Source organism: Dasypus novemcinctus, chromosome 29 (assembly GCF_030445035.2).
Source record: "Dasypus novemcinctus isolate mDasNov1 chromosome 29, mDasNov1.1.hap2, whole genome shotgun sequence".
Classification (NCBI taxonomy): Eukaryota; Metazoa; Chordata; class Mammalia; order Cingulata; family Dasypodidae; genus Dasypus; species Dasypus novemcinctus.
The window spans coordinates 26,334,108-26,358,406 of NC_080701.1; the positions used below are offsets into that span (position 1 = coordinate 26,334,108).

The window sequence follows — 24,299 nt, forward strand, 5'->3', positions numbered from 1 at the left end:
GAATTCTTGGTTAGCAATTTTGTGCCATCAGCCCTTTAAATCTGTCATCACATTGCCTTCTGGCTCCATGGTTTGCCATGAGAAGTCGTCACTTCATCTTATGAAGGCTCTCTTGTATATGACACGTTGCTTTCTTGCTTGCAACTTTCAGAGTTCTCTCTTTTTAAGTAGTCAACAGTCTGATTATAACATGGCATGATGTGGGTCTATTTGGGTTTTATCTGCTTAGAGTTTGTTGAGCATCTTGGATGTGTATATCCATGTCTTTCATTAACTCTGGAAAGTTTTCAGCCATTATTTCTTCCAATATTCTCTCTGCCCCTTTCTCTCTCCTTTCATGACTTTCCCGTTTGTGTTTGGGTACGTTTGATGGTGTCCTACTGGTTCCGCAGGCCCCGTTCACTTTTCTTCATTCTTTCCTCTTTCTACTCTGTAGACTAGATGCTTTCAATTTGTTTTATCTTTAGGATCACTGGTTCTTTCTTCTGCCACTCCAATATGCTGTCAGATCTCTCTATGGAATTTTAAATTTCTGTTACTGTAGTCTTCAGCTCTGTTTGGTTCCTTTTCATAATTTCCATCTCTATAGTCATATTCTCTTTGGGTTAACAATCATTTTCCTGATTTCCTTTTGTTCTTTGTCCATATTGTCTTTTAGCACTTTGAACATATTTAGGACCATTCTTTTACGTCTTTGTCTAGAATGTCTCAAGTCCGATCCTCTTCATCGATGGTTTCTAATGCATTAATCTTCTCCTTTGCCTGGGCCATCACTTCCTGGTTCTTTGTATGTTTTGTAATCTATTAAAACCTGATCGTTTTGATATTTTAGTGTTTTATCATGAGAATTTAGACTCTTAAGATATCTGTTCCTTAAACTTTTATCCAGGTAATCTTATGACAGAGCTTTGCTTGAAAGCCAGAAGATAAAAAAAGAGAGAGAGAAGGTAAAAAAGGAAAAACATTTCCCAATTTTTGCAGATCGACTTGCTCTCCTTCAGGACTTACCCATATGATGAGTCTGGGGAATAGCTTCCGGACTAAGTATAGGTGCCGCTCTGATGCTTGCTGCATATGCCTCTTGTCTTGGACACGCGCGTGTATGTGCAGTGCTCTGAATGTCCCCTCTTCCATAGGAAACAGTTCGCTCATGGTCTGGGACATTTCACTTTACGTCCTACAGCCAGCAAGCCCTTGCCCCTGCCAGCACACCTTGCCTGCTGCCCCGCAGCATTCTGCAGAAGAACTCAGTGAGCCACCTTCTGCACTTCTGCAGGGCGAGCCCTGTGACAGTGAGTCCCTGGGGCCACTGCCAGGCAGGTTGGGCCAGGCACACATGCACAAGGATTACTCTGCTCCCTCCAGAACAAGTGCCAGGGGCCCTCACTGGGAGCACAGCTCGGGGCTGCGCTCAACTATTCAGGAGCTGGGGGTGGGGGCAGCCAGGGCACCGTGGGATCCTCCTGCTTGTGAATATATATAATTAGAGAAGTTGTAAGTTTTCAGAAAAATCATGCAGAAAATAGTGTTCCCATCTACTACTCCTATTATTAACATTTTGCATTGGTATGGTACCTTTGTTACAATTGATGAAAGAATATTATTATAATTGTACTAGTAACTGTAGTTTATATAGTTTATAATTTACTTTAGGGTTCACCACTTGTGTTGTACAGTTTATGGTCCTTTTTTTTCCTAAGATTTATTTATTTATTTCTCTCCCTTCCCCTTCCCCCCTTATTGTCTGCTCTCTGTGTCTGCATTCACTCTGTGTTCTTCTCTGTCTGCTTGTCTTCTCATTAGGTGGCACCAGGAACTGATCCTGGGACCTTCTGGAGTGGGAGAGAGGTGCTCAATCTCTGGCGCCACCTCAGCTCCCTGGTCTGCTGCATCTCTTATTGTCTCTCCTCTGTGTCTCTTTTGCATCATCTTGCTGTGTCAGCCCTTTGGGCCAGCACTCCTGTGCAGGCCAGCACTTCTGCGAGGGCCAGCTCACTGTGCGGGCCAGCTTGCCTTCACCAGGAGGCCCTGGGAATCAAACCCTGGACCGCCCATATGGTAGATGGGAACCCAATCACTTGAGCCACATCTGCTTCCCAGCCCTTCGGTCTTTTTAAAAAACTTTTTATTCTGGTAACATATATACAACTTAAAATTTCCTCCTTTTTTTTTTTTTTTAAAAAGATTTCTTTTATTTCTCTCCCCTTCCCCCCTATTGTCTGCTCTCTCTGTCCATTTGCTGTGTGTTCTTCTGCATCCGCTTGCATTATCCAGAAGCACTGGGAAACTGCGTCTCTTTTTGTTGTGTCATCTTGCTGCGTCAGTTCTCTGTGTGTGCAGTGTCACTCCTGGGTGGGCTGCGGTTTTTCCACACAGGGTGGCTCTCCTTACGGGGTGCACTCCTTGCACATGGGTCACCCCTCTGTGGGGGTGCCCCTGCATGGCATGGCACTCCTTGCGCATGGCAGCACTGCGCATGGGCCAGCTCACCACACAGATCAGGAGGCCCTGGGGCTCGAACTCTGGACCCACCATATGGTAGATGGATGCTCTATCAGTTGAGCCACGTCCACTTCCCAAAATTTCCTCCTTTTAACCACAATCAAATATATAATTCAGTTGAGTTAATTATATTAACAGTATTGTGCTACCATTGCTGCCATCCACTAAAAAGCATCCCCATCTCCCCAAACAGACATTATATACCAGTTAAGCATTAATTCCTCATTCTCTACCACCACCCTGGACCCTGGTAATCTGTATTCTAATTTCTGACTCTATGAATTTGCTTATTCTTGTTATTTCATATCAGTGAAATTATACATTATTTGTCCTTTTGTGTCTGGCTTATGTCACTCAACATGATGTCTTCAGGGTTCATCCATGTTGCCCCGTGTGTCAGAACTTAATTACTTTTTTGCCTAAATAATCCATTGTATGCATATACCACCTTTTGTTTCTCTTTCATCTGTTGATGGGCACTTGGGTTGCTTTCATTCTTTGGCAGTTGTGAAAAATGGCTCTATCAACATCACCATGGCAAACGGATGTGGCTCAACCAACTGGGCTCCTGTCTACCTTATAGGAGGTTCAGGGTTCGATCCCCAGGCCCTCCTGGTGAGGACAAGCTGGCCCACGTGGAGTGCTGGCCCATGTGGGAATGTGGGCCCGTGCAGGAGAGCCGCCCTGCGTGGGAATGCTGCCTCGCATGGGAAAAACTGCCCCGCACAGGAGTGCCAGCCGACGCAGAGAGCTGGCGTGGCAAGATGATGCAACAAGAGACACAGAGGAGAGAAAATAAGAACAGGGAATTGAGGTGGTGCAAGAAAGTAATTGCCTCTCTCCCACTCCAGAAGGTCCCAGGATCGGTTCCCGGAGCCGCCTAATGAGAATACAAGCAGACACAGAAGAACACACAGTGAATGGACACAGAGAGCAGACAACGGGGGGGGGGGGGGGGGGGGGAACAGGGTAGAGTGGGGGGAGAAATAAATAAAATAAATCTTTAAAAAAAATGAAACAACATTGCCATGTAAATACCTGTTTGAGTCCTGGTTTCAATTCTTTGGGGTATATATCTAGTAGTAGGATTACCAAGTCATATGGTAATTCTGTCCTTAACTTTCGGTGGGAAGTATCTTCCACAGCAGCTGCACCATTTTACATTCTCACCAACAATGAATGAGTGTTCTTATTTCTTCACGTCCTCTCCAACACTTATTTTCTAGTTGTTGTTGCATTTTTATAGTAACCATTCTAGTGGGTATGAAATGGTATCTCATTGTGGTTTTGATTTCTATTTCCTTGATGCCCAATGATGTTGAGTATCTTTTGATGTACTTATTGGCCATTTGCATATCTTTGGAGAAATGTCTATTCAAGAATTTTGCTGATTTTTAAATTGGGTTGTTTATCTTTTTGTTATTGAGTTGTAGCGTACGAATTCTTTATATATTCTGGATAGTAAGCTCTTCTCATATATATGGTTTCCAGATATTTTCTCCCATTCTGTAGGTTATGTTTTCCCTCTGATGATAAAGTCTTTTTTTTAAAAAAATTGAATATAGGGGAATTAACCCGCCACCTTATATGTGAGAAGCTGGCGCTCAACCACTGAGACATCAGCTCCCCTGACTTGGTTGGTTGGTTGGTTTGCTTGTTGATTGTTTTTAAGAGACACTGGGGACTGAACCTGGGACCTCCCATGTGGGAAGCAGGTGTTGAGCCATGTCCAGTTGTCATTTAATTTTGATGAAGTTCCATTTATCAGTTTTCTGTTGCTTTTGCGTTTGGTGTAAAGTCTAAGAATCCCATTGCCTAGCACAGGTTGCTGAAGATGCTTCCCTATGCGTTCTTCTAGGAATTTTATAATTTTAATTCTTATGTTTATTAATTTGATACAGTTTGAATTTTTTATATGGTGTGAGATGGACATTCACTTTCATTCTTTTCCATATGGATATACAGTTTTCCCAGCACCATTTGTTGAGGATACTATTCTTTCCCATTTAGGTGAACCTGGCACCCTAGTCAAAAAATCATTTGGCTATAGATGTGAAGATTTCTGAATTCCCAGTTTGATTTCCCTGGCTGTATACCTGTACTTGAGCCAGAACCAAGCTGTTTTGATTATTGTAGCTTTAAAATAGGAAAGTGAGAGTCCTCTAACTTCATTCTTTTTCGAGATGCTTTTTGCTATTTGGGTCCCCTTATCCTTCCATGTAAATTTGATGATTAACTTTTCCATTTCTACAAAGAAGGCTGTTGGAATTTTGATTTAGAGTGTCTTGACCCTGTTAATTGCCTTTGGTAGTTTTGACATCTTAACAATACTATGAACACAGAATGTCCTTGCATTTGTTAGGTCTTCATTGATTTCTTTTAGCAATGTGTTGTAGTTTTTGAGTATAAGTTCTTTACATCCTTGGTTAACTTTATTCCTAGATATGTGCTTCTTTTAGTTTTTATTGTAAATGGAATTTTTCTTGATTTCCTTTTCAGATTGTTCATTACTGCGTATAGAAACATTACTGATTTTTGCATGTTGGTCTTGTACCCTGCCACTTTGCTAAATTCATTTATTAGTTCATTAGCTTTGTTGTGGATTTTTCAGTATTTTCTATATATAGGGTCATGTCATCTGCAAATTGGGAAAATTTTATTTCTTTCCTATTTGGATGCCTTTTATTTCATTTTCTCTTGCATAATTGCTCTAGCTCGAACTTCCAGTAGAATGTTGAATAATTCTTGGTGATGGTGGACATCCTTGTCTTGTTCCAGATCTTAGAGGGAAAGCTTCAGTCTTATGATGTTAGCTGTGGGTTTTTCATATATGCCCTTTATCATGTTGAGTAAGTTTCCTTCTATTCGTAGTTTTTAAGTTATTATCCAGAAACAATGCTAGACTTTCTCAAATGCCTTTTCTGCATCAATTGAGATGATAATGTGTTTTTTTCCTTCATTCTATTAATGTGTTGTATTACATTAATTAATTTTCTTATGTTGAATTATCTTTTCATACATGGAATAAATTCTATTTGATCATGGTGTATAATTCTCTTACTGTGTGGTTGGATTCAGTTTGCTAGTATTTTGTTGAAAATTTTGCATCTATGTTCATAAAGGATATTACTCTTTAATTTTCTTTTCTGATGGTATATTTATCTGGCTTTGGTATTAGTGTAATGTTTTGGCCTCTTTGGATGAGTTAAGGAGTGTTCCCTCCTCTTCAGTTTTTTGGAGGAGTTTGAGCAGGATTGGTGATAATTCTTTTTGGAATTTTTGGTAAAATTCACCTGTGAAAGCTTGTCATTTGGGCTTTTCTTTGTTAGGAGATTTTTGATCACTAATTCCACCTCTTATTATAGTTTTGTTGAGATCTTCTGTTTGTTCCTGAATCAGAGTGTAGGTAGTTTGTGTGTTTTTAGGAAGTTATCCTTTTCATATAGGTTAGATAATTTGTTGGCATACAGTTAGTTGTTAGTAGTATCCTCTTATCCTTTTTATTTTTGTGGGGTTGGTAGTAATGTCCCCCATTTCATTTCTGATGTTATTTGCATCTTCTCTCTTTTTTCCTTTGTCAGCCTAGCTAAAAGTTTGTAAATTGTATTGATCTTTTCAAAGAATCAACTTTGGTTTGGTTTTCTTCATTTTCTTTATTCTGTTTTTTTTTTTTTTTAACTTCTCTATTTCATTTATCTCCACTCTGATTTTTGATAGTTCCTTCCTTCTTCTTACTTTGGGTTTACTTTGCTCCTCTTTTTCAAATCCTTCAGTTGTGAGGTAGAGTCTTCTGATTTGAGGTCTATCTTCTTTTTTAATGTAAGCATTAAGAGCCAGAAGCCAATCTTATCACTTTTAATTGGGCTTTTTCTTGATTCAGCATACATGCTATTACTGCAATCCTTTAACTCTTTTCTGGAACTTTTATTTATTTATTTTTAAAGATTAGTTTAATTTATTTCTACCCCCCTCCCCCCCCCCCCCCCCCCCGTTGTTTGTGCTCACTGTCTGTTCTCTGTGTCCATTTGTTGTGTGCTCTCTGTGTCTGCTTGTCTTTCCTTTAGGAGACACCAGGATCTGAACCTGGGACCTCCCATGTGGGAAGGTGCTCAATTGCTTGAGCTAGTTCTGCTCCCTACTTAGTTGTGTCTCTCATTGTGTTTCCTCTTTATGTCTCCTTGTTGCATCGTCTTGCTGTGTCAGCTTGCTGTACCAGCCCTTCATGCCAGCTTGCTGTCTTGCTTATCTTCTCTAGGAGGCACTGGGAACCAAACCTGGGACCTCCCATGTGGTAGGTGGGCACCAAATGCTTGAGCCGTATCTGCTTCCCTCTGGAGCTTTTAGAGAAGTTCTGTAAGTTCTTGCTGGTTGTTCAAAGCTTCTGTGAGGAAATGGAGCCCTGAAGTATCTCACTCTGCCATCTCATTTTATTTATTTTTTAAAATGAAATTTCCCTTGGTAAGAAAATATATGACATTTTCCCCCTTAAATAATCATTTTTTTAAAAGATTTATTTATTTAATTCCCCCCTCCCCCAGTTGTCTGTTCTCTGTGTCTATTTGCTGCGTCTTGTTTCTTTGTTCGCTTCTGTTGTCGTCAGCTGCCCGGGAAGTGTGGGCGGCGCCATTCCTGGGCAGGCTGCACTTTCTTTCGCGCTGGGCGGCTCTCCTTACGGGGCACACTCCTTGTGCGTGGGGCTCCCCTATGCGGGGGACACCCCTGTGTGGCGCGGCACTCCTTGCGCACATCAGCACTGCGCATGGGCCAGCTCCACATGGGTCAAGGAGGCCCGGGGTTTGAACCGCGGACCTCCCATGTGGTAGACAGACGCCCTAACCACTGGGCCAAGTCCGTTTCCCTTAAATAATCATTTTTAAGAGAAGAAACCTTTTTGTTGTAGAAACACATTCCTAACTCCTAAGCCTTCTTGACTATTGGAATCTTTCTGATACTTGACATTATCTGGTGTAATCTAGACCATATCTGGAATTCCTGTTCAGTTTCAGATTCCTTAATTTAAGGAGAAGATTGAAAAACTAGAGAATATTCAACAAGATGGCAAGATGGTGAGATGATCTGCAACCATACCATAGCATGTACAGTGGAAGTATCTTGTGAGTTTAGCTCCAAGAAGAAAAAAATTGACATAAAAACTTGAGTTTTCTTCCAAGAATTGAGGAACTGTTTTGGAAATTTGTACTATAAGGCAGATCTAGGAGACAGATTTCAGCTTAACACAAGAAGGAACTTTCCAGTAATCAGAGCTATACATGACTAGAATGAACTTTCTCAAAAGGAGAAAAAAATGAATTCAAGAATGGTTGCATGACTGTCCTCAGAGTTTATATAAAAAATATGACTGACATTGCAAGAAGGGTGTCCTAAAAGATTGCAGACAGTTCTTCTAAATCATTATCTTCATTGTGCATTATGTTTTCTACAGTACTTTATGGTTTATGAGGCACTTTCACACATATTATCATTTAATCAATCATTTCTTTCTTACAACATCCCTGTTGAGTCCAGTGGTATTATCCTGGTAGTACCATTAAAGAAATCAAGACCTTAATTAGTTAACATGGGAAACGGACTTTGGCCCAGTGGTTAGGGCGTCCGTCTACCATATAGGAGGTCCGCGGTTCAAACCCCGGGCCTCCTTGACCCGTGTGGAACTGGCCATGCGCAGTGCTGATGCACGCAAGGAGTGCCGTGCCACGCAGGGGTGTCCCCCGCGTAGGGGAGCCCCACACGCAAGGAGTGCGCCCATGAGGAAAGCCGCCCAGCGTGAAAAGAAAGAGCAGCCTGCCCAGGAATGGCGCCGCCCACACTTCCCGTGCCGCTGACGACAACAGAAGCGGACAAAGAAACAAGACGCAGCAAATAGACACCAAGAACAGACAACCAGGGGAGGGGGGGAAATTAAATAAATAAATCTTTAAAAAAAAAAAAAAAAAAAAAATTAGTTAACATGACTTAATCTAGTAAGTGACAATTAAAATTATAACCCATGAATTCTTATTCAGAATTGAGTACTTTTCTCACAACAGATAATTTAGTATCTTAATTTTAGCCTTTGTCAATAAAAGGGCAAAGAGTTCTTAGAATCCTAGCATCTCAGTGTAGGGCTGATCCAAAGAGAATTTCTGGTGTATTAGTTCAACCCCCTCATTTTGTATTTTTTCTCTCAGTTCTTATTTGCTGTATGAATGTTAGGAAATAGCACAACGTAAGGCAGTAGGAGGTTAAAATTATTTTCATGTACAAGTCAGTGTCATATCAAGTGATATCATTTTGCATATTTGAAAAATTTGCTCATAAGCATATGTAACAGTCTAGATTCAATTTTATATTCCATGTAATATTTTATCAGGTTGAGGAAACTAACCCAAAGAGGTTAAATTCCTTCCTCTAGTTTACAAAACAAGTTAATTAGTTCCTAGTTGAGTATTCTTTCTGTCAGACTAGACTGAGAGAATTATGATCATGCTCCATCCCATCATTATAGGAGAGTACCCCAGAAACACTGCATAAAAACGTATGCACAGGACCAGATCCTTTTCCAATAGGAATGTTCTCTCGTTTCTTGCAGCCGCTCCATGATAAATGTATATATTATATCTTTACCAGGATTATTTTGGAGTCTGTTCAGAGCCAGTAATCAAAGACAATGTTGTTGTGGTTTATGAGGTGTTGGAAGAGATGCTTGACAATGGGTTTCCTTTGGCTACCGAATCAAACATCCTCAAAGAACTGATAAAACCTCCCACTATCCTTCGAACAGTTGTCAACACCATAACAGGTATGGAGAAGGGAGGAAACCAATGGGAATCTGCCAGTGCTGTTGCCACCCTGCCATGTGACTTAGTGCAGTGTTAGACGTTGTTCTGAGTATTTGTCTTTGGAGACCTCCAACATCCAGGTGCTTTAATTTTGCCCTTAATAGTCTTTATGAGTGATCTGGAATATTTTTCATTATGAAGTTTCAATGACAGAATGGAATATTCTTTAAAAATACTTTTTTTTTCTGATTACAGAAGAAATACAGAATTAGTATAGAGACTTAGGAAATACAGAAAAGCACAAAGAAGAACATGTGCCCACACTTAATCCCACCAACACTTTAATATGCTGGTGTATTTATTTTTAGTCTTTTCTAGATGGATGGATGGATAAATAGAATTTTTCAACAAAAACTCTTTTTATTTTTATTTTTTATTTTTTAGGAGGTACCAGGGGTCAAACCCAGGACCTCATACGTGGGAAGCAGGTACTCAACCACTGAGCTACACCCACTCCCCAACAAAGACTCTTATATACTATTTTTAACTTAGCTTTTATCAACATTTTGATACTATTTTAAACTTATTTTATCAATATTATGATAAATACTCTTCTACATAATTTTTAATGACTCTATAGTTTTCTGTCAGATGGAAAAGATCCTAAGTTATATACTCAATCCCTTTTTATGGTGTTTCTGATTTTTGGTCTTTTAAATAACAAGGAATTAACAATTGCATACTTACATCTTTTAGTACCTCTAGGATGATTTCCTTTCAGTACATTTCTAGAAATGGAAGTGCTATGTCAACGCATATGCACATTCAAGGAATTTTATGCAAGTGCCACATTGCCCTTCAGAAAAGTTATACCAATTTACACTCTCAGCAATTTCTGTGCACCCTAATCAACCCTATTGTTATTATTATCATTATTAGTATTTTTAAAAAACAATTTGATAGATGGTTTAGTTATATCTTTCCACACATTTTTTATTACTAAGGAAACTAAAGTGTTTAAAATGTTTATTGGCTGTTTTTCCTTCATTGTGAATTAACTTTTTTGTCCTTTGTCCATTTTTCTTTTGAGATGTTTTCTTTTTTCATGTTGATCTAGAAAATTCCTTTCATTTAAGGATATTAAGGTATGATGTGTATTGAAAATATTGACAATCTACATGATAGTTTGCAGGTGTAACTTTGAATGCGATGTTGCAGATATTTTCTTTCAATCTATCACTTTTTGTTTGACATTGTTATTAGTATTGTTTGTTTAGCCATAGTTTAAAATTTTTTATTTAGTCAAATGAATCATTTTGATCATTAAAGTTTTCATATTTTGGGTCATTTTTAATAACAGAGGTTTTCATGGAACTTCACAAACTGATGGAAAAATACATTTAAAAATGTATAAATATGCAAGAATAGCTAGAATGATTTTGACAGAATTTCAAAATGATTTTGACAGAGAATTACAGAAGCATTGGAAGGACTTGTTCTATTAAATATGAAGACAGATTGAGTTCACTTAGCAAACAAGTATATCTACTAGATATGCTAGAAAAGCCAAGGCAGGTTTGAAAATGAAGTAGAAAAAACGAGCAAGAAAGAAAAGGTGCCCTATCAGACTATAAGTTATATTATGAAGTTAGGTGATTTTGGAAGCATGGTATTGGCTCAGGAATGGACAAATAGATAAGTGGGATAAATAGAAAATCTCTAAAGAGACCCTTGCTTTTATCGGAATTTGGTGTATGAGAGACGTAGTCATATATAAATCAGTGGAGCAGGGGCCAGTTGTAAAATGTATTGTACAGTCAGCTTCTATACGGAAAAATAATTCTGTTAGGTCCCCACTTCATGTCATACACAAAATAAATTCCAGCTGGATTAAGAAAACACTTTTCTTTACAATTATTTGAAGAAAACAGAGGAAAATATATTTTGGACCTTGATGAAGAAAAGGCCTTCTTTTTTAAAAGGTGTATTTTCTTCAGTTCTTTTAAAGTTTTATTTTTGGATTTAATTCTTAATCCATCCGGAAAATATCTGGGTATACAATATAAGGCTCTGTTTATTACTCCAAAATTGTCAATTTTCCTAGCACCAATTTATCCGTTCCCCCTTGTGTTAAAATATTTTTATCTTGTGCTAAGTTGTTAAGGATTCTTGCTTTGTTTTTAGGCATTCCTAATCTCTTAATATGTTGATTTAATTGTTGTAGCTTCATGATATGTTTTTAACACATAGTGCCCCTTTTAAGAAAACAAATTTGGTAGGCTTTTCAGTATTCTGGTCTCAGTTTTGAATCTTAAAAGCTTTCTCAGTGCCTGAATTACTTATGACTATTATGAAGTCATTTGAACCTGTATCTGACTTAAACCTAGAAGATGGTACCTGACAACTCTGTTTAAAAGCCTGAAACGTTTCATAAACATGCTGGATGAGGACGTGTTTAATGTTTCTTTATCTGGATTTAAAAGATTCAGAAATGGAAGAAAGAAATAGAATTTAAATTAGTTGTAATATTTCATGATTCCAGTATAAAACCTTTAAACTTGAAAAAAAATATGTTTATTGCTTCTCAGTCTTTCGGCTAAGATCAAGTGTCGTATGGTGTTCTTATCAGCTTAATATCTGATACATCCTTTATCCGAGGACAATACATTAAATGGATTTTTGGAGCAGGGAGATGGAATAAGGGCTTGCTCTGTCCACTCCATGCATCGACTTGGTTTTGCAGTACCTCCAGGAATGGTGCAAAGAAAAAAAAGAAAAAAAGTGTTTGTGAGCTGTAACAGGGAGAGGAACAATCAAGGGATTTATCTACGACTCTCATGGACAGGGAAAGATTTCACGTATATTCGTTCCCTAAGTTTCAGTATTGGCCTGAGAGAGATCACGGTGATGGATACATTTTAGTACTTAGCCCTAAATGTACCCAAGAATACTTTGGTGTTTGAACTTGAATATTCTTTTTACCCTTGATCATTTTATATCAAAAATAGATTACCTTCCCTACTGAAAGTTAATGCATTATTTAAGCTGCAAGCTATTGTGGAATTTGAGAGACCACGCTCAGGTTACTTTCAAAACCAAAATATGATATCTGTTTCTCAGGTAACTTAAAAAAAAAAAATCCTTTATCCTGCCTGAGGTGGCAGACCACATGGCGACACAAAGTTTTGTAAGTGGGCTGGATTACTCCAGAAGTTTGGAAAGCTCTCATCTTTTGTGTTAAAGTTTTTCAACTGAGGGCATGAGTAGTGGGAGTGTAGAAACATCTAGAATCAAATGGGAATGAACCATCCTGTTCGTTGTCTCAGGGAGCACTAACGTGGGGGACCAGCTTCCCACTGGGCAGTTGTCGGTGGTGCCCTGGCGACGGACAGGGGTGAAGTATACCAACAACGAGGCCTATTTTGATGTGATTGAAGAAATCGATGCCATCATTGATAAATCAGGTATGTGCTTTGCATTTGTTCTCAGAACCATGAAAATCGAAAGAGGCTCCTTTCATGCTTAGGAGTATCAGAATTATCTCCTATTCAAGATCGTTCTTGTTTTTTGGGGTCCCGGAGGCTGAACCCAGGACCTTGTATGTAGGAAGCTGGTGCTCAATCACTGAGCCACATCAGCTCCCTTGAATTGGTTTTCTTGTTTGTTTTGCTTGTTGTTTGTTTTTTTTTTTGTTTTGTTTTTTGAGGAGTCACTGGGAACTGAACCTGGGACCTCCCGTGTGGGAGGTAGGAGCTCAACCACTTGAGCCACATCTGCCCCCTAGATCATTCATTTAAATTGAGTGCCTATTTTGTGTCAGGCGCTGTGTTAGGTACTGGGAATGGACTTTAATATTTTGGTGCAGAGCAAGGTTTGTCTCATAATTTTACTTGTTTCGCTGATCTTACTCTCTTAGATAAAAAAGAGAAATAACAGAAAAATCTTCTTGATTAGATTCCTTTTTAGGAAGCATTTTACTCTTGATTTTAATGGCAGAAGTAAAGTTACAATGACTAAAATTTAGGGGGTCTTCTTTTCTGTTCATTCTGAAGTAGGTAAATATGGCTCTAAGTTCTAGAGCTTAGAAATTTGTAGAAAATCCCCTTCACATGGTGAACTCATTCATTTGACAAATGTTTATTGAAAACCTGTTGCTTCATAGACACAGCGCATCTGATGCTGCACGGTCTGTGGCCACAGAAGCTCATTTAAAGTTTAATGAGGGAGGGAAGTGGATGTGGCTCAACCAGTTGAGCACCCACCTACCACATGGGTTTGGGTCATGGTGCCTCCTAAAGAAGATGAGCAGACGGTGCCCCTGCCACAGTGAGCAGATACCTAAACAAGGAGATGCCACAAGCCAGCAGGCGCTGCAGCCTGTGGGGAGCGGATGTGCCTCAGGCCACTGGGCATTCGCCTCCCATGTGGGCGGTCCCGGGTTCAGTTTCTGGTGTCTCCTGGAGAAGGCAAGCAAACTATGAGCAGATAGATGAAAGAATCATCGGGGCATGGGGTGGGGTGGTAAAAAAAGAGAGAGAGGAAAAAGGTGGTGCACGAGAGAGGTGCCTCATCCATCCTGAGCAAAGAGGTGGTCACATGTATGCCTCATCGATGGGATTAGCAGATGTGATTAGGAGCCGCATGAATTTGAGGGGAAACACTCCAAGGTGAGTAAGTCATTGCTGAGAAATAAAGTAGGGCAGTTTGACTGGAATGAGAGGCATTTAAAAAAAAGGAAACGTAAGCAATGAAGCTTGAAAATGAAGTAGGTGTATCAGCTTTTCACATTAAGCGCAAACTGGAAACCAGCCAGAGGTCCATCAGCAAGGGAAAGATTAAATGAAGTTTGATCTGTTCATACCATGAAATATTACACAGTAACGAAAAAGATTGAACTACCGATAGACTCGACAACCTGGATGGATTTCACGGACACAGTTGAGCAAGAAAAAAGCCAGATGTGAAAGATTAGATGCAGTGTGAGTACATTTGTATGAAGTTCAAGAAGAGGAGCAATCTGATTTAAGGTAGCTGAAATCAGAATAGTGTTTCCCTTTGAGGGAGGTGGATTAACTAGGACAGTGCAAGAGGGAGCCTCCTGACATGCTGAAAACGGCCCCCTGCTCAATATGCCTGGTATTTACATAGGTAAACACACATGGGAAATTCTCTGAGCTGTACACTTAAGATTTTTGCATTTTCCTGCTTTACCTTCATGAAATGGTAAAAAAAATTACATCTGATTAGCCACATCATGAAAAGCCTCGTATGCCATTTTAAAGAGGGCACTTAGGAGCAAAGGAAGAATTTGTAGTTGGAGAGTAAATTGCTCAGACTTGTACTTTAGGACTGTCTGGCTGGCTGCAGCGTGAAGAGGGACTTGAAGCAAACCTGAATGCAAGGGAAACTGCTGGGAGACTCGCTGAAATCCACGCACAGGACTGAGGCATCCCAAGTGGGAGTGAGGATGTGAGGAATGATCGATTTGAGAGCTGCGTCATGAAAGCGGAGAAGAGCCGATGACTGGCTGGATGTGGAGCCTGGGAGGTCGAAGTAGCCAAGGGTGCTTCTGTGTTCTGGCTTGGGCCCCAGGGTACTTGATATCGTCCCAGAGGAAGGGAATACAGGAATGGGAGCAGGCCCAGGAAGTGAGGTGGTGAATTCCCTACTTGACATGTGCAGTGTGGAGTGCCTCATGACATCCCAGTAGAAGTACCCCTTCGGCAGCAGTCAGGCGGAACTGGAAATAAAATTAGGGAACAGTTGGCCTTGAATGGAAACCGAGGCGTTGGGAAGTAGGTAAAGTAGCCCAGGGAGCGTGAAAAGAGGAGTTCAGAACTGTGAAGAAGCATTGCTATTTAAGGGATGTGCAAAGAACAGGAAGCCTGTGGAAGATGCCGGAGAAGAGGAGCTGGATGAAACAGAGGGTAGGAGAAAGGAGCAGGCTGACAAGGAAGACGTGGCCAGCAATGAAATAGGCTGCAGAGGGCTCCTGTGGGATAATGACCAAACACGTCTATTCGCTTTAGCAGCAAAGCTCACTGGTGACTTGAGGGAGGCTGGCTCTGATCAGGAATGTTCTGACGATGAAGATAATGATGTTCTGCTTACTTCTGGCACTAGATTGAACTCTCCTTCAGGCTAATAACTATTGCATTAATTTTTTTATTCCCTTTCATCCTAGCATCTCATATTTGATATACAGTTCATAAATGCTTGGAAGGATGGCCAAATGGGTGGGATAGGATAGATTTATGGATGAATGGACAGAAGGAAGGAAGAAAGGGAGGGAGGGAATAAAGAATTAGTTGGGAAGAAAGGAAGTTGGAAGTTGGGAAAGGGAAGGAAAGAGAGAAGGATCGAGGAAATAATTGGGAAGGACAGAGAAGTGTTCAATAATTTCTTACCTTCTGATTTGTCTTGTTCCTGAATCAGGTTCTACAATTACTGCTGAGATCCAGGGAGTAATTGATGCATGCGTCAAGCTAACTGGAATGCCAGACCTGACACTTTCCTTCATGGTAAAATCCTGGGCCAGAGACTGAGTTTGGGGGATGACAAATTAAATGCTTCTGGAAAGACATAGTGGTGAGAATGGAGTGAAACAAAAAGAAATAATTGGGAAGCAGATATGGCTCCAGCAGTTGGGCACCCTCCTACCACATGGGAGGTACTGGGTTCAGTTCCTGGTGCCTCCTAAAGAGACGAGCAAGACAGTGAGCTGACACGATGGTCTGATGCAGCAAGCTGACTCAGCAAGATGATGCAACAAAGAGACAGCGAGGAAACGATGAGCGACTTAACAAGCAGGGAGCAGAGGTGGCTTAAGTGATTGGGTGCCTTCCTCCCACATGGAAGGTCCCAGGTTTGGTTCCTGGTGCCTCCTAAAAAGAGGATGAACAGAGAGCAGACAGCACAAACAACGAGGGTTGGGGCGGGAGGGAATAAATAAAGTTTTTAAATCTTAAAAAAGAATTAAGGCCAGCCACAACACTTATACCAGGCTTGACTTTTTCTGTAAATAACTACAGAATGTGTGTGTCTGTGTGTATTTTAATATCAGAGCATCTAAATTACTTTCCTGAAAGAAATACGAGTGTTCAATTCCTACTTCTTGCTTTTCCATGCCTGTAGAACCCCAGGTTGTTGGATGATGTCAGCTTCCATCCCTGTGTTCGTTTCAAGCGCTGGGAATCTGAACGGATCCTCTCCTTCATCCCACCTGATGGAAACTTTCGGCTGCTCTCTTACCATGTCAGTGCACAGAAGTAAGCAGCCCCTATAATTAAGAATGGAATCTGTAGATCTCTATGTGTTTGGAAAAAATTCTCCTGTAGTGGTTAAGAGCTCAGGCCCGGGAGTTAGACTGCCCGGGTTCCTAGTCCAGCTGCATAGTTATTAACCAGGTACCTTGCATGACTTGCTTTACCTCTTTGTGCCTGATTTCTTCTCTGTAAAATGAAAACAATAAAACCACCTTGTTGTGAGGATTAAATAAGAGAATATAAATAGTGCGTAAAACAAAGTAAATACTCATTAAGTTTACCGCTATTGTTTTTGTTATGTTTATATGGCTAAGCAAGAACTTTTTACCCTCAGAGTAGAATCTGAGCACACCTGTCATCAATCCCTCCTGCCCCAAGCATTAAATCCTGCTATGAAAAACCATACAGGGGAGGGGATGTAGCTCAAGTGGTTGAGCTCCTGCTTCCCACATACAAGGTCCTGGGTTCGATCCCCAGTACTTCCTAAAAGAACAAACAAAAAGAAACCCATTCAGTCAGTCATTTTTGATCTTGAATATTCTCTTTAATCTAGAGTCTAAGGAATTTTGGAAACAGTATTATATGGTAGAATGTATGTAGACTGATGAGAGCCAGTAGACCTCAGAGCTCCTGACACCTTCCCGTGTGATTTGAGATACTCGTTTAGGGAAATATCCGAGGGCTTTAAAGCCGAGGCTGTGGAATCAGCCTGCCTGCACTGAAACTCCAGCTTGGGAGCTTATAGTACATGACCTGGGGCACATCACGTAATCTCAGTGTTCATCTATGGAATTGGGGCAATTGCAGTTCCTATTTATTTATAGGAACTTGTGAGGATTAAGGCGATATGGATATATAATATTTAGCATAGTGACTGGCACAAAGGAAGAGATCATTAGGTGATAGGAATTATTGCCTTAATTTTAGTCTCTGACTTTTCTGAGTCTACTTCCTTATCTGTTAAATCATGACAACCCACCCAATCTCACAGGGTTTTTGTGAAGATCAGACAAGATCAGATATAAGCACTCTCAAGAAAGCAAAAGGTTCATGAAGTATGAGCATTACTCTCCTAAGTATAAATGATTATTTGAGTCGCGTGTCACAAGTTTATAAATTAAATGGAGGAATATAGTGACTTCATATTTGTTCGTAATGCCTTTCTTGTAATAGGCTTAGTATACACTTTGATTTTGTTGATTTTGGTCCGAGAGTCATTAGAATTATATACTAACTAAGCAAAATCTTAGTTTTGCAAAAAGAAAAAAAGTTAAGATTTACTAGTTTTTAAAATTTGCTTACTATTTACAATAAGTAGGAAGGAAGGAAGGGAGAAAAAGCTGCCAAGGGACAGAAGAAGCATGATGTAAAAGGAGGGGAGCTTGTCTGTTGATGACACGGGCCTTTTGTCTCTCTCTTTTCCAGTCTGGTTGCCATTCCAGTGTACGTCAAACATAGCATCAGCTTCCGGGACAGTAGTTCCCTCGGACGCTTTGAAATAACGGTGGGACCCAAGCAGACTATGGGCAAGACCATAGAGGGAGTGATTGTCACCAGCCAGATGCCCAAGGGGGTCCTGAACATGAGCCTGACCCCGTCTCAGGGGACGCACACCTTCGACCCCGTTACCAAGGTAGGGGCGCTAAGCAGGGAGGCTTGAACTGCTGATGTTAAGTATAAGTAATTCAGCAGGCGCTTTCCACATAGACGTGAGGCCTTGTTTGAAAGAGACATGGTTTACTCAAAACTTTGAGATAACGTAATGTAACAAATAATCTTCTCTGTTGAGAAACACTCCCCAGAGGCAGCTTATAATATTACGACAGATAACCCTGGAAATGAGAGCTCAGCCACCTCAAAGGAAGTTCCAGTGTTATTGTTGACTGCTTCTCTCTCTCTTTTTTTTATTTCTTTTGAAGATGTTGTCTTGGGATGTAGGAAAAATCAATCCCCAAAAACTACCAAGTTTGAAGGGAACCATGAGTCTTCAGGCTGGAGCTTCCAAACCAGATGAGAACCCCACGATTAACCTGCAGTTTAAGATCCAGCAACTGGCCATCTCTGGTAAGTGCACAGCTCGGGTGGCTTTGAAGAGAACATCGATGACTTTCTTCTAGAAGGCACAGGCATCAGGAAGCCTTCAGTGCCTCCCTTTTGCCAAGGTTTGGTTTCATTCCCTGGTACGTAATCTTCAGTGAAATCTTATTTAGCACACTTCTGGGGAAAGTTTGCCATCCTTCCGTTGACGTTGCCCTACATGACCTGAATCAAAAGTGACTAGAATGCAAATGAGAAAGAAATAGGGTTGGTAGACAAACGTGTTCACAGGCTGCTGTTGAGTCATCTCAGGGCTGTTCCTTTGAGGTTCCCAGGGTTTTTCGGTATTAGGATGCTTCTGCTTTCTCAGAATCATTTCCCTTCCTTCCCCCCAGTTTCAGAACATTTTCATGTTTGTTCTTATTATCGTTTCGGAGCCGCTGGCCCCATCTCGGTCAGTCCACTATAGTCTGGGCTATTCTAGGATGATGGTAATAAGATAAACTAGTTATTACTTATTAAGCACTTACTGTGTGTAAGGTGGCACATAAAAAAGAGGTTGTAGCCTCTTTTCATGTATTTTCTTATTTAATCCTTATAACAGCCCTGTGATGTAGACGGGACATGTCTTTATAGGAAGTTCCAGTTTTTCTATACCAGCAGACCTTACCTAACTTAAGTAATTAGAATTTATTTAAATCATAAGCTCTTGCATCTTAAAACACTTAATAAACTATAAAACGCTGTACAATATAAAATACTGTTTTGCCTGGGGCAGTGAAGCTATTCAGAAACATTCATTAACTCATTATTTTCCATTATGAATCTGTTATTGTTATTAACTTAGTCTTTATTCATTTATTCAAGTCCAGTATACTTGAGGAAAATATGCAGTGATAGTCTTTCCCCCTCACCCTCATTTCAGACTGCATGTAACTTCCTGCCCTTTCACTGCAGGAACAGGTTTTCTAAGGATAGTTTTCAGTTGCAGCCCTTCTTTCCATCAGTGTATGTACCAAGAGTGATGAATCTTTACAGCTTCATAAAATGATAGAACTAAATTAAGGTATTTTTCTGGCCCAGTGTTAAAAGCAATTTCTGTCCTGCTTGTCTCTTGGAATTGAAATGAATTCAAACAGTTATGTTTCTTTTGAATAACACTCGGGTCTCATTATTCCTTCTTGATTCTAGGACTCAAAGTGAATCGTCTGGATATGTATGGAGAGAAGTACAAGCCTTTTAAGGGCATAAAGTATATGACCAAAGCTGGAAAATTCCAAGTTCGAACCTGAAGGGAAAGTTTTGCAGAGGCAACAGTCATAAACACTTTTTCATTTCTTACTTGCCAGAAGTTTAAAAAAAAAAAAAAAAAATCAGCCTCTCCTAGGTCATTCCCCTCCTGGGGCCACCCACTCCCCTTTTTTTTCCTTAGCCTTCAGTGCCATGGAACTAATCAAGGGAGAAAAGGGTCAGCAGGGAGAACTGGACAGAACTGAAGCACAATCAGCACCAACTTGGTCCTCAAAGAAGGGATGTGCAGTGGAGGGACCTGGCCACCATATTTAGCTATTTTTAACATGCTTACCATAGAGAGAAATTAGCACTGTTTGCTCGTTTGGCTTTAATTATCTAAAGCCAATGAAAGACTTCTTTGTTATACTGTTTTTAAAAGGTGGAAAGAAAGCTTACTTGGAATAAAAATCAATGTTATTGAGGAAGGGCCTATTAAGAATCTGATCTATGAAAGAAAGGAGAGAGGAAACAATACTGAAAAAGAGTTATGAGGCGATATACCGAAGTGACAGATTGGCAAGAAAAGTGATCAAGCCCCACATTCAGAAGATTGGAAGGAATAGAATTGAGTTGATCTCCTTCTGATCCCTCGAAACTCATATATTAAAAACAGACTTGAGCTGGAGACTTCTGGAATTCTCATCCACTCTTGACATGGCAAACGCCAACAGAATCAAATTTTCCCTTGGGAACTGGGACCATATCTGACCAGCTTTCAGATACTAACTGTTGCTTGCCTTTAGTACTTAGTCTGTCATCTTCAGTGAGACCTGCCCTCCGTCCTGTGGTGGCTGCCGAAAATGCCCCTTTCCCTAACCCCAAATAATTTTCCTCACTTCACTACCGGAATTCACCAGCTTTTTTCCCTGTTACCTGATCCGTCTGCAGGATTTTCTGGAAAAAAAAAAAAAGTGTTTCCTCAACCCTCAGTGCAGCCAGATGTTGGGTGTCATGCTACACAGTATGGGCGGCCAGCTCATTTCCTACAGCTGAGTGGGTCTTCAGTGCACTGGTGGGCGCTAGTCTAGTGCTGGAGCCGGAGCCTTCCTGACTGAACTCTTCCCCCAGTAGCCCTAGGTAAAAAGAGCACTTAATTTTGAGGGCATGGTTGGTCCTGGAAGCTGCTCAGTAAGGCTCTTTCCTCAGAGTTTTTTGTTCTGTATTCTATAATATATTCATTAACTATACAAATATATGTTAATGCAGATCCATTTCTGTTCTAAGACAAAATCCCCAGAATCTGAATAAAATTAATGCTGTGGGAGATGGGCCATGTGGATTTAAGAAATGTGGTAACTGAAGGAATACCTCAAACTTTCCCATCAGGTGATTTCTATTCTAGTTCAACGTTGTCTGTTACCTATTTAAGTATTTACGTGAAAGACAGGTTTCTTCTTAAAGCTTAAGGAATGATATTGTACTCTGCTTCATGCCTAGAGAAAAATAAAGACATACACTCTCCAAATCTCAGATTTTTTTTTTTTTTTTTTTTTTGCTAAAGCCCTGTTTTCAAATATTTCTACAGATTTGCTGCTAATGTTTTCTTCCTACTTCCTGGACTTGTTTTTGTTACAGAGTACTGTTGCTTTGTGATTTTCCTCCGGGACAAACTGTGCTGTATGCAATCAACTGTGTTTCATACTTCATCACTCCAGATTTTGACCAGGATTCCTCTGGGCCGTATATATATGCCTGTCACAGTAGCGGGGACAGCTCTGGCTTTGGATTCCAGAATCACTTGGAATCACTTCTGAGGGTGCTGAGGAATTTTCAAGTTTCCTCGGTCACAGGAAACAATAGTCTCGGGCCCTGGATATGTTTAGGTTTCTAAGTCCAGCTGTTTTATTTACTCCAGGGCAGTCCATCCTAGTTTCAAGCGAACTATCTAAAGACACGAAGTGTCTGGAGTGTGTGCCACCTACAGGCCTAAACATACGGAACAACCGTCACACCCTCTGTGCTGCAGACCCCTGGAGCACGGTGGTGCATCTTCCGGCCACCCAGTGGCGTGTGAGTTAGCAGAGGTGCTGCGGGCTTTCCCCAGTGGAGGTGTCACCTCCGTGTGTTGTAACGTGTGCAGAAGTAGCTCTGTTTTCTCAATAAAAGTAAGTTTTACCAGTCCCCTGTGTCCTGCGTGCTCTGTTACCAGGGCCCGAAAAATAATATTAGGCCATGCATGTCCCAGTAGAAGCAGTTGGTAAAATTTCATTGAAAGAGCAGGTATAGCTCAGGGGTTGAGCACCTGCTTAAAAAAAATCAAAACTTCATCCACTCAGCATCATCTTCCTTCTTTTCTGCTCTTCAACCAGGAGACCAAAGGACATGTGTATATTTTGACTGGCCCTCTAGGCATCTCCAGAAGGTAGCAGATGTTGGTGTAAATGCCATTTTAAGGTTCTGAAAACTAAGGTCCAGATGAAAGAAAATGATTTTTCCCTGGGCTGTAAAAGACACGCCATTTGAGCTGCTGATGTATCTTCTGGCGCTTTCCTGTCCTTGTGTCCTGCTTTTCAGCATGATTAATTCAGGCATGAAACGGCTTCAGTGTACTAGACTTCTTTTATTGTAGTAGAGATTTCTTGAAAGGTAAGTCACTGGGAGACTGTGCAAATGTACTAATTTTCTTCAGTAAACCTTTCATGGCTGTGAAGAGGCTTTAGGATTTCCATTTATTAGCCATTAGCATTTAGTGTTTATTATTATTCTACCCATCTTTCCATCTTAGCCCTTTTCCCTTGGTCTGTGTGTTTGCTTCCCTTTGGGATGAGACCAGGAAAATTTGTTACAATACTTGTACTTTCCTCTCTGTCCAGTAGGTGGTGACTCAGTACCAGCAATGAGACTCATTTTTGTTTGTTTTTAATTAGAATCTTTTAAAGGGACTTGAATTCAAAACTCTTAAACTTCCCCAGGATCCTAAATGCTAGGAATTAAGTAACTCTTTGGCTTTCAAGATTAAATGTGGAACTAAAAGTTTATGACACTTTTGATTTTGGATAAAAACACTTAGGATTGATCTCTAGAGGAAGATAGCATTTTCAGTCATCTGAGTCCCTCTGAGTCTTTACCTATTAAAACTAATTGCACAATTACCTGAGAATCTCTCCTGTTCTTTGGGTCGCTTGGCATCTAGTGTTCGACCAACTGGGGACAGAGAAGAAGTACTACTCAATTTCCCCACACATCCACGCCCTTCTGACAAACCGTGGCTCTCTGATCCTGAATTCCCTAAAGCACCCTGGGTGAGGACGTGTTGCTCTCTGAGCTTGTGTCTGGGTAATCCAGATGACTCCACCCCCGGGGCTGGGCCCCTGTCCTGTCACACAGTCAGTGACCCCTTCCGAGGGGCTTCAACTAGGCTCTGGTTTCCAGGACTCCCCTCCGAGGAATGCTGGGGTCTTCCAGCTTCTCATTGTCGTCCCGGGCGGCCTTGTGGCTTCAATCCATGGCCTTAAAACCCAGCAGGCTGAAGAAAACCTTGTCAGCTAGGGGGAGGGGACGAAGCAGACGGTTGCTGCCAGAGAGACGCAGCAGTAGACCGGGACTCTTGCCTATTGTTTTCTTGAGCAGTGTTTTTCTGGCCCACAGACAAACGCATCTGTCTAAAATTAAATCTGCCCCTCAGCCAGGGGCTCTTGTAAACTAGCAGTCTAAAGTAAAAAAAAACCCGGTGACTTGAGTTTCTGTGATCTGCATATTTTTAACTGGCTCGGGGGCGTCAGCACTTCAGGGGAGTTTTTGTTTTGTTTTCTGAATCTAGTCTTGGGCTTTAGAGTTTCTCATTCTGTTGTGAATTTCAACTCCCTTTCTTCCAGGAACCTCTAATCCGAGCCTTGCTAACAGCATCTCTGGAGAGGGCACTGCAGCCACCTCTTCTCCTCTCCAGGAAACTGTCAGCATGTACCAGCGGCACGTGTTGCGTCATCACGTTTATTCTTGGATCTGCAAAGTCAGTGCTAGAAAAAAGCTGCCGGCAGCAGGCAGGAGGGTGCCGTGCCCGAGAGACAGGCGGACGCATTCCTTAAGGAACACGCTTGTGGGACGGGGCTGGAAATGGATTCTTTCTGAGCAGAAAAGCAAAATAGAATGGGGAAAAAAAAATGACCCAAATGCTAGCTTCTAGTCTGAACCAACAATTGGGATGTTGCTCTGTTAACAAGGTCCTTTTTAGGTCCTTGTTCCTTGTCTCCTCATCCTCCTTTACCCTACGGCAGTTGCCACCAAGGGGTCCCCTCACTTGCTATGGTCTCTCCAATCCCCCCTCGGTTAATTTTTCTAAGGCACGCTTAGCTCATTACTTCCTTTGGCAAAAGTCTCAGTGGTGCCCCGCTGCCTACAGAATTAAGTCAGAACTCAGTTTGGCGTTCAAAGTCTTCCATAATCAAAATCTTAACCCTCATTCCTTTTCGTGAACTTCACTTCT

General features: G+C 41.0%; 1 protein-coding gene and 1 non-coding gene across 5 annotated transcripts in view; both read left to right on the top strand.

The window, feature by feature from the left end:
- Positions 1 to 21,996, top strand: part of AP3M2 (adaptor related protein complex 3 subunit mu 2) — a 126,156-nt gene extending 104,160 nt beyond the window's left edge. For all 4 annotated transcript variants that reach the window (XM_058289805.2, XM_071212677.1, XM_004483189.3 and 1 more), the window contains exons 3-9: positions 9,130 to 9,301; positions 12,608 to 12,745; positions 15,717 to 15,802; positions 16,416 to 16,549; positions 17,972 to 18,179; positions 18,466 to 18,610; positions 19,775 to 21,996. In XM_058289805.2, coding sequence (XP_058145788.1) covers positions 9,130 to 9,301; positions 12,608 to 12,745; positions 15,717 to 15,802; positions 16,416 to 16,549; positions 17,972 to 18,179; positions 18,466 to 18,610; positions 19,775 to 19,875 — 984 coding nt within the window. In that variant the 3' untranslated portion in view covers positions 19,876 to 21,996. The remainder of the gene's footprint in view (positions 1 to 9,129; positions 9,302 to 12,607; positions 12,746 to 15,716; positions 15,803 to 16,415; positions 16,550 to 17,971; positions 18,180 to 18,465; positions 18,611 to 19,774) is intronic.
- On the top strand, positions 11,858 to 12,049 carry LOC111761844 (U2 spliceosomal RNA). The gene has a single exon (XR_002795089.2). It is a non-coding gene; the product is annotated as a U2 spliceosomal RNA (small nuclear RNA).
- Positions 21,997 to 24,299: the final 2,303 nt, after the last annotated feature.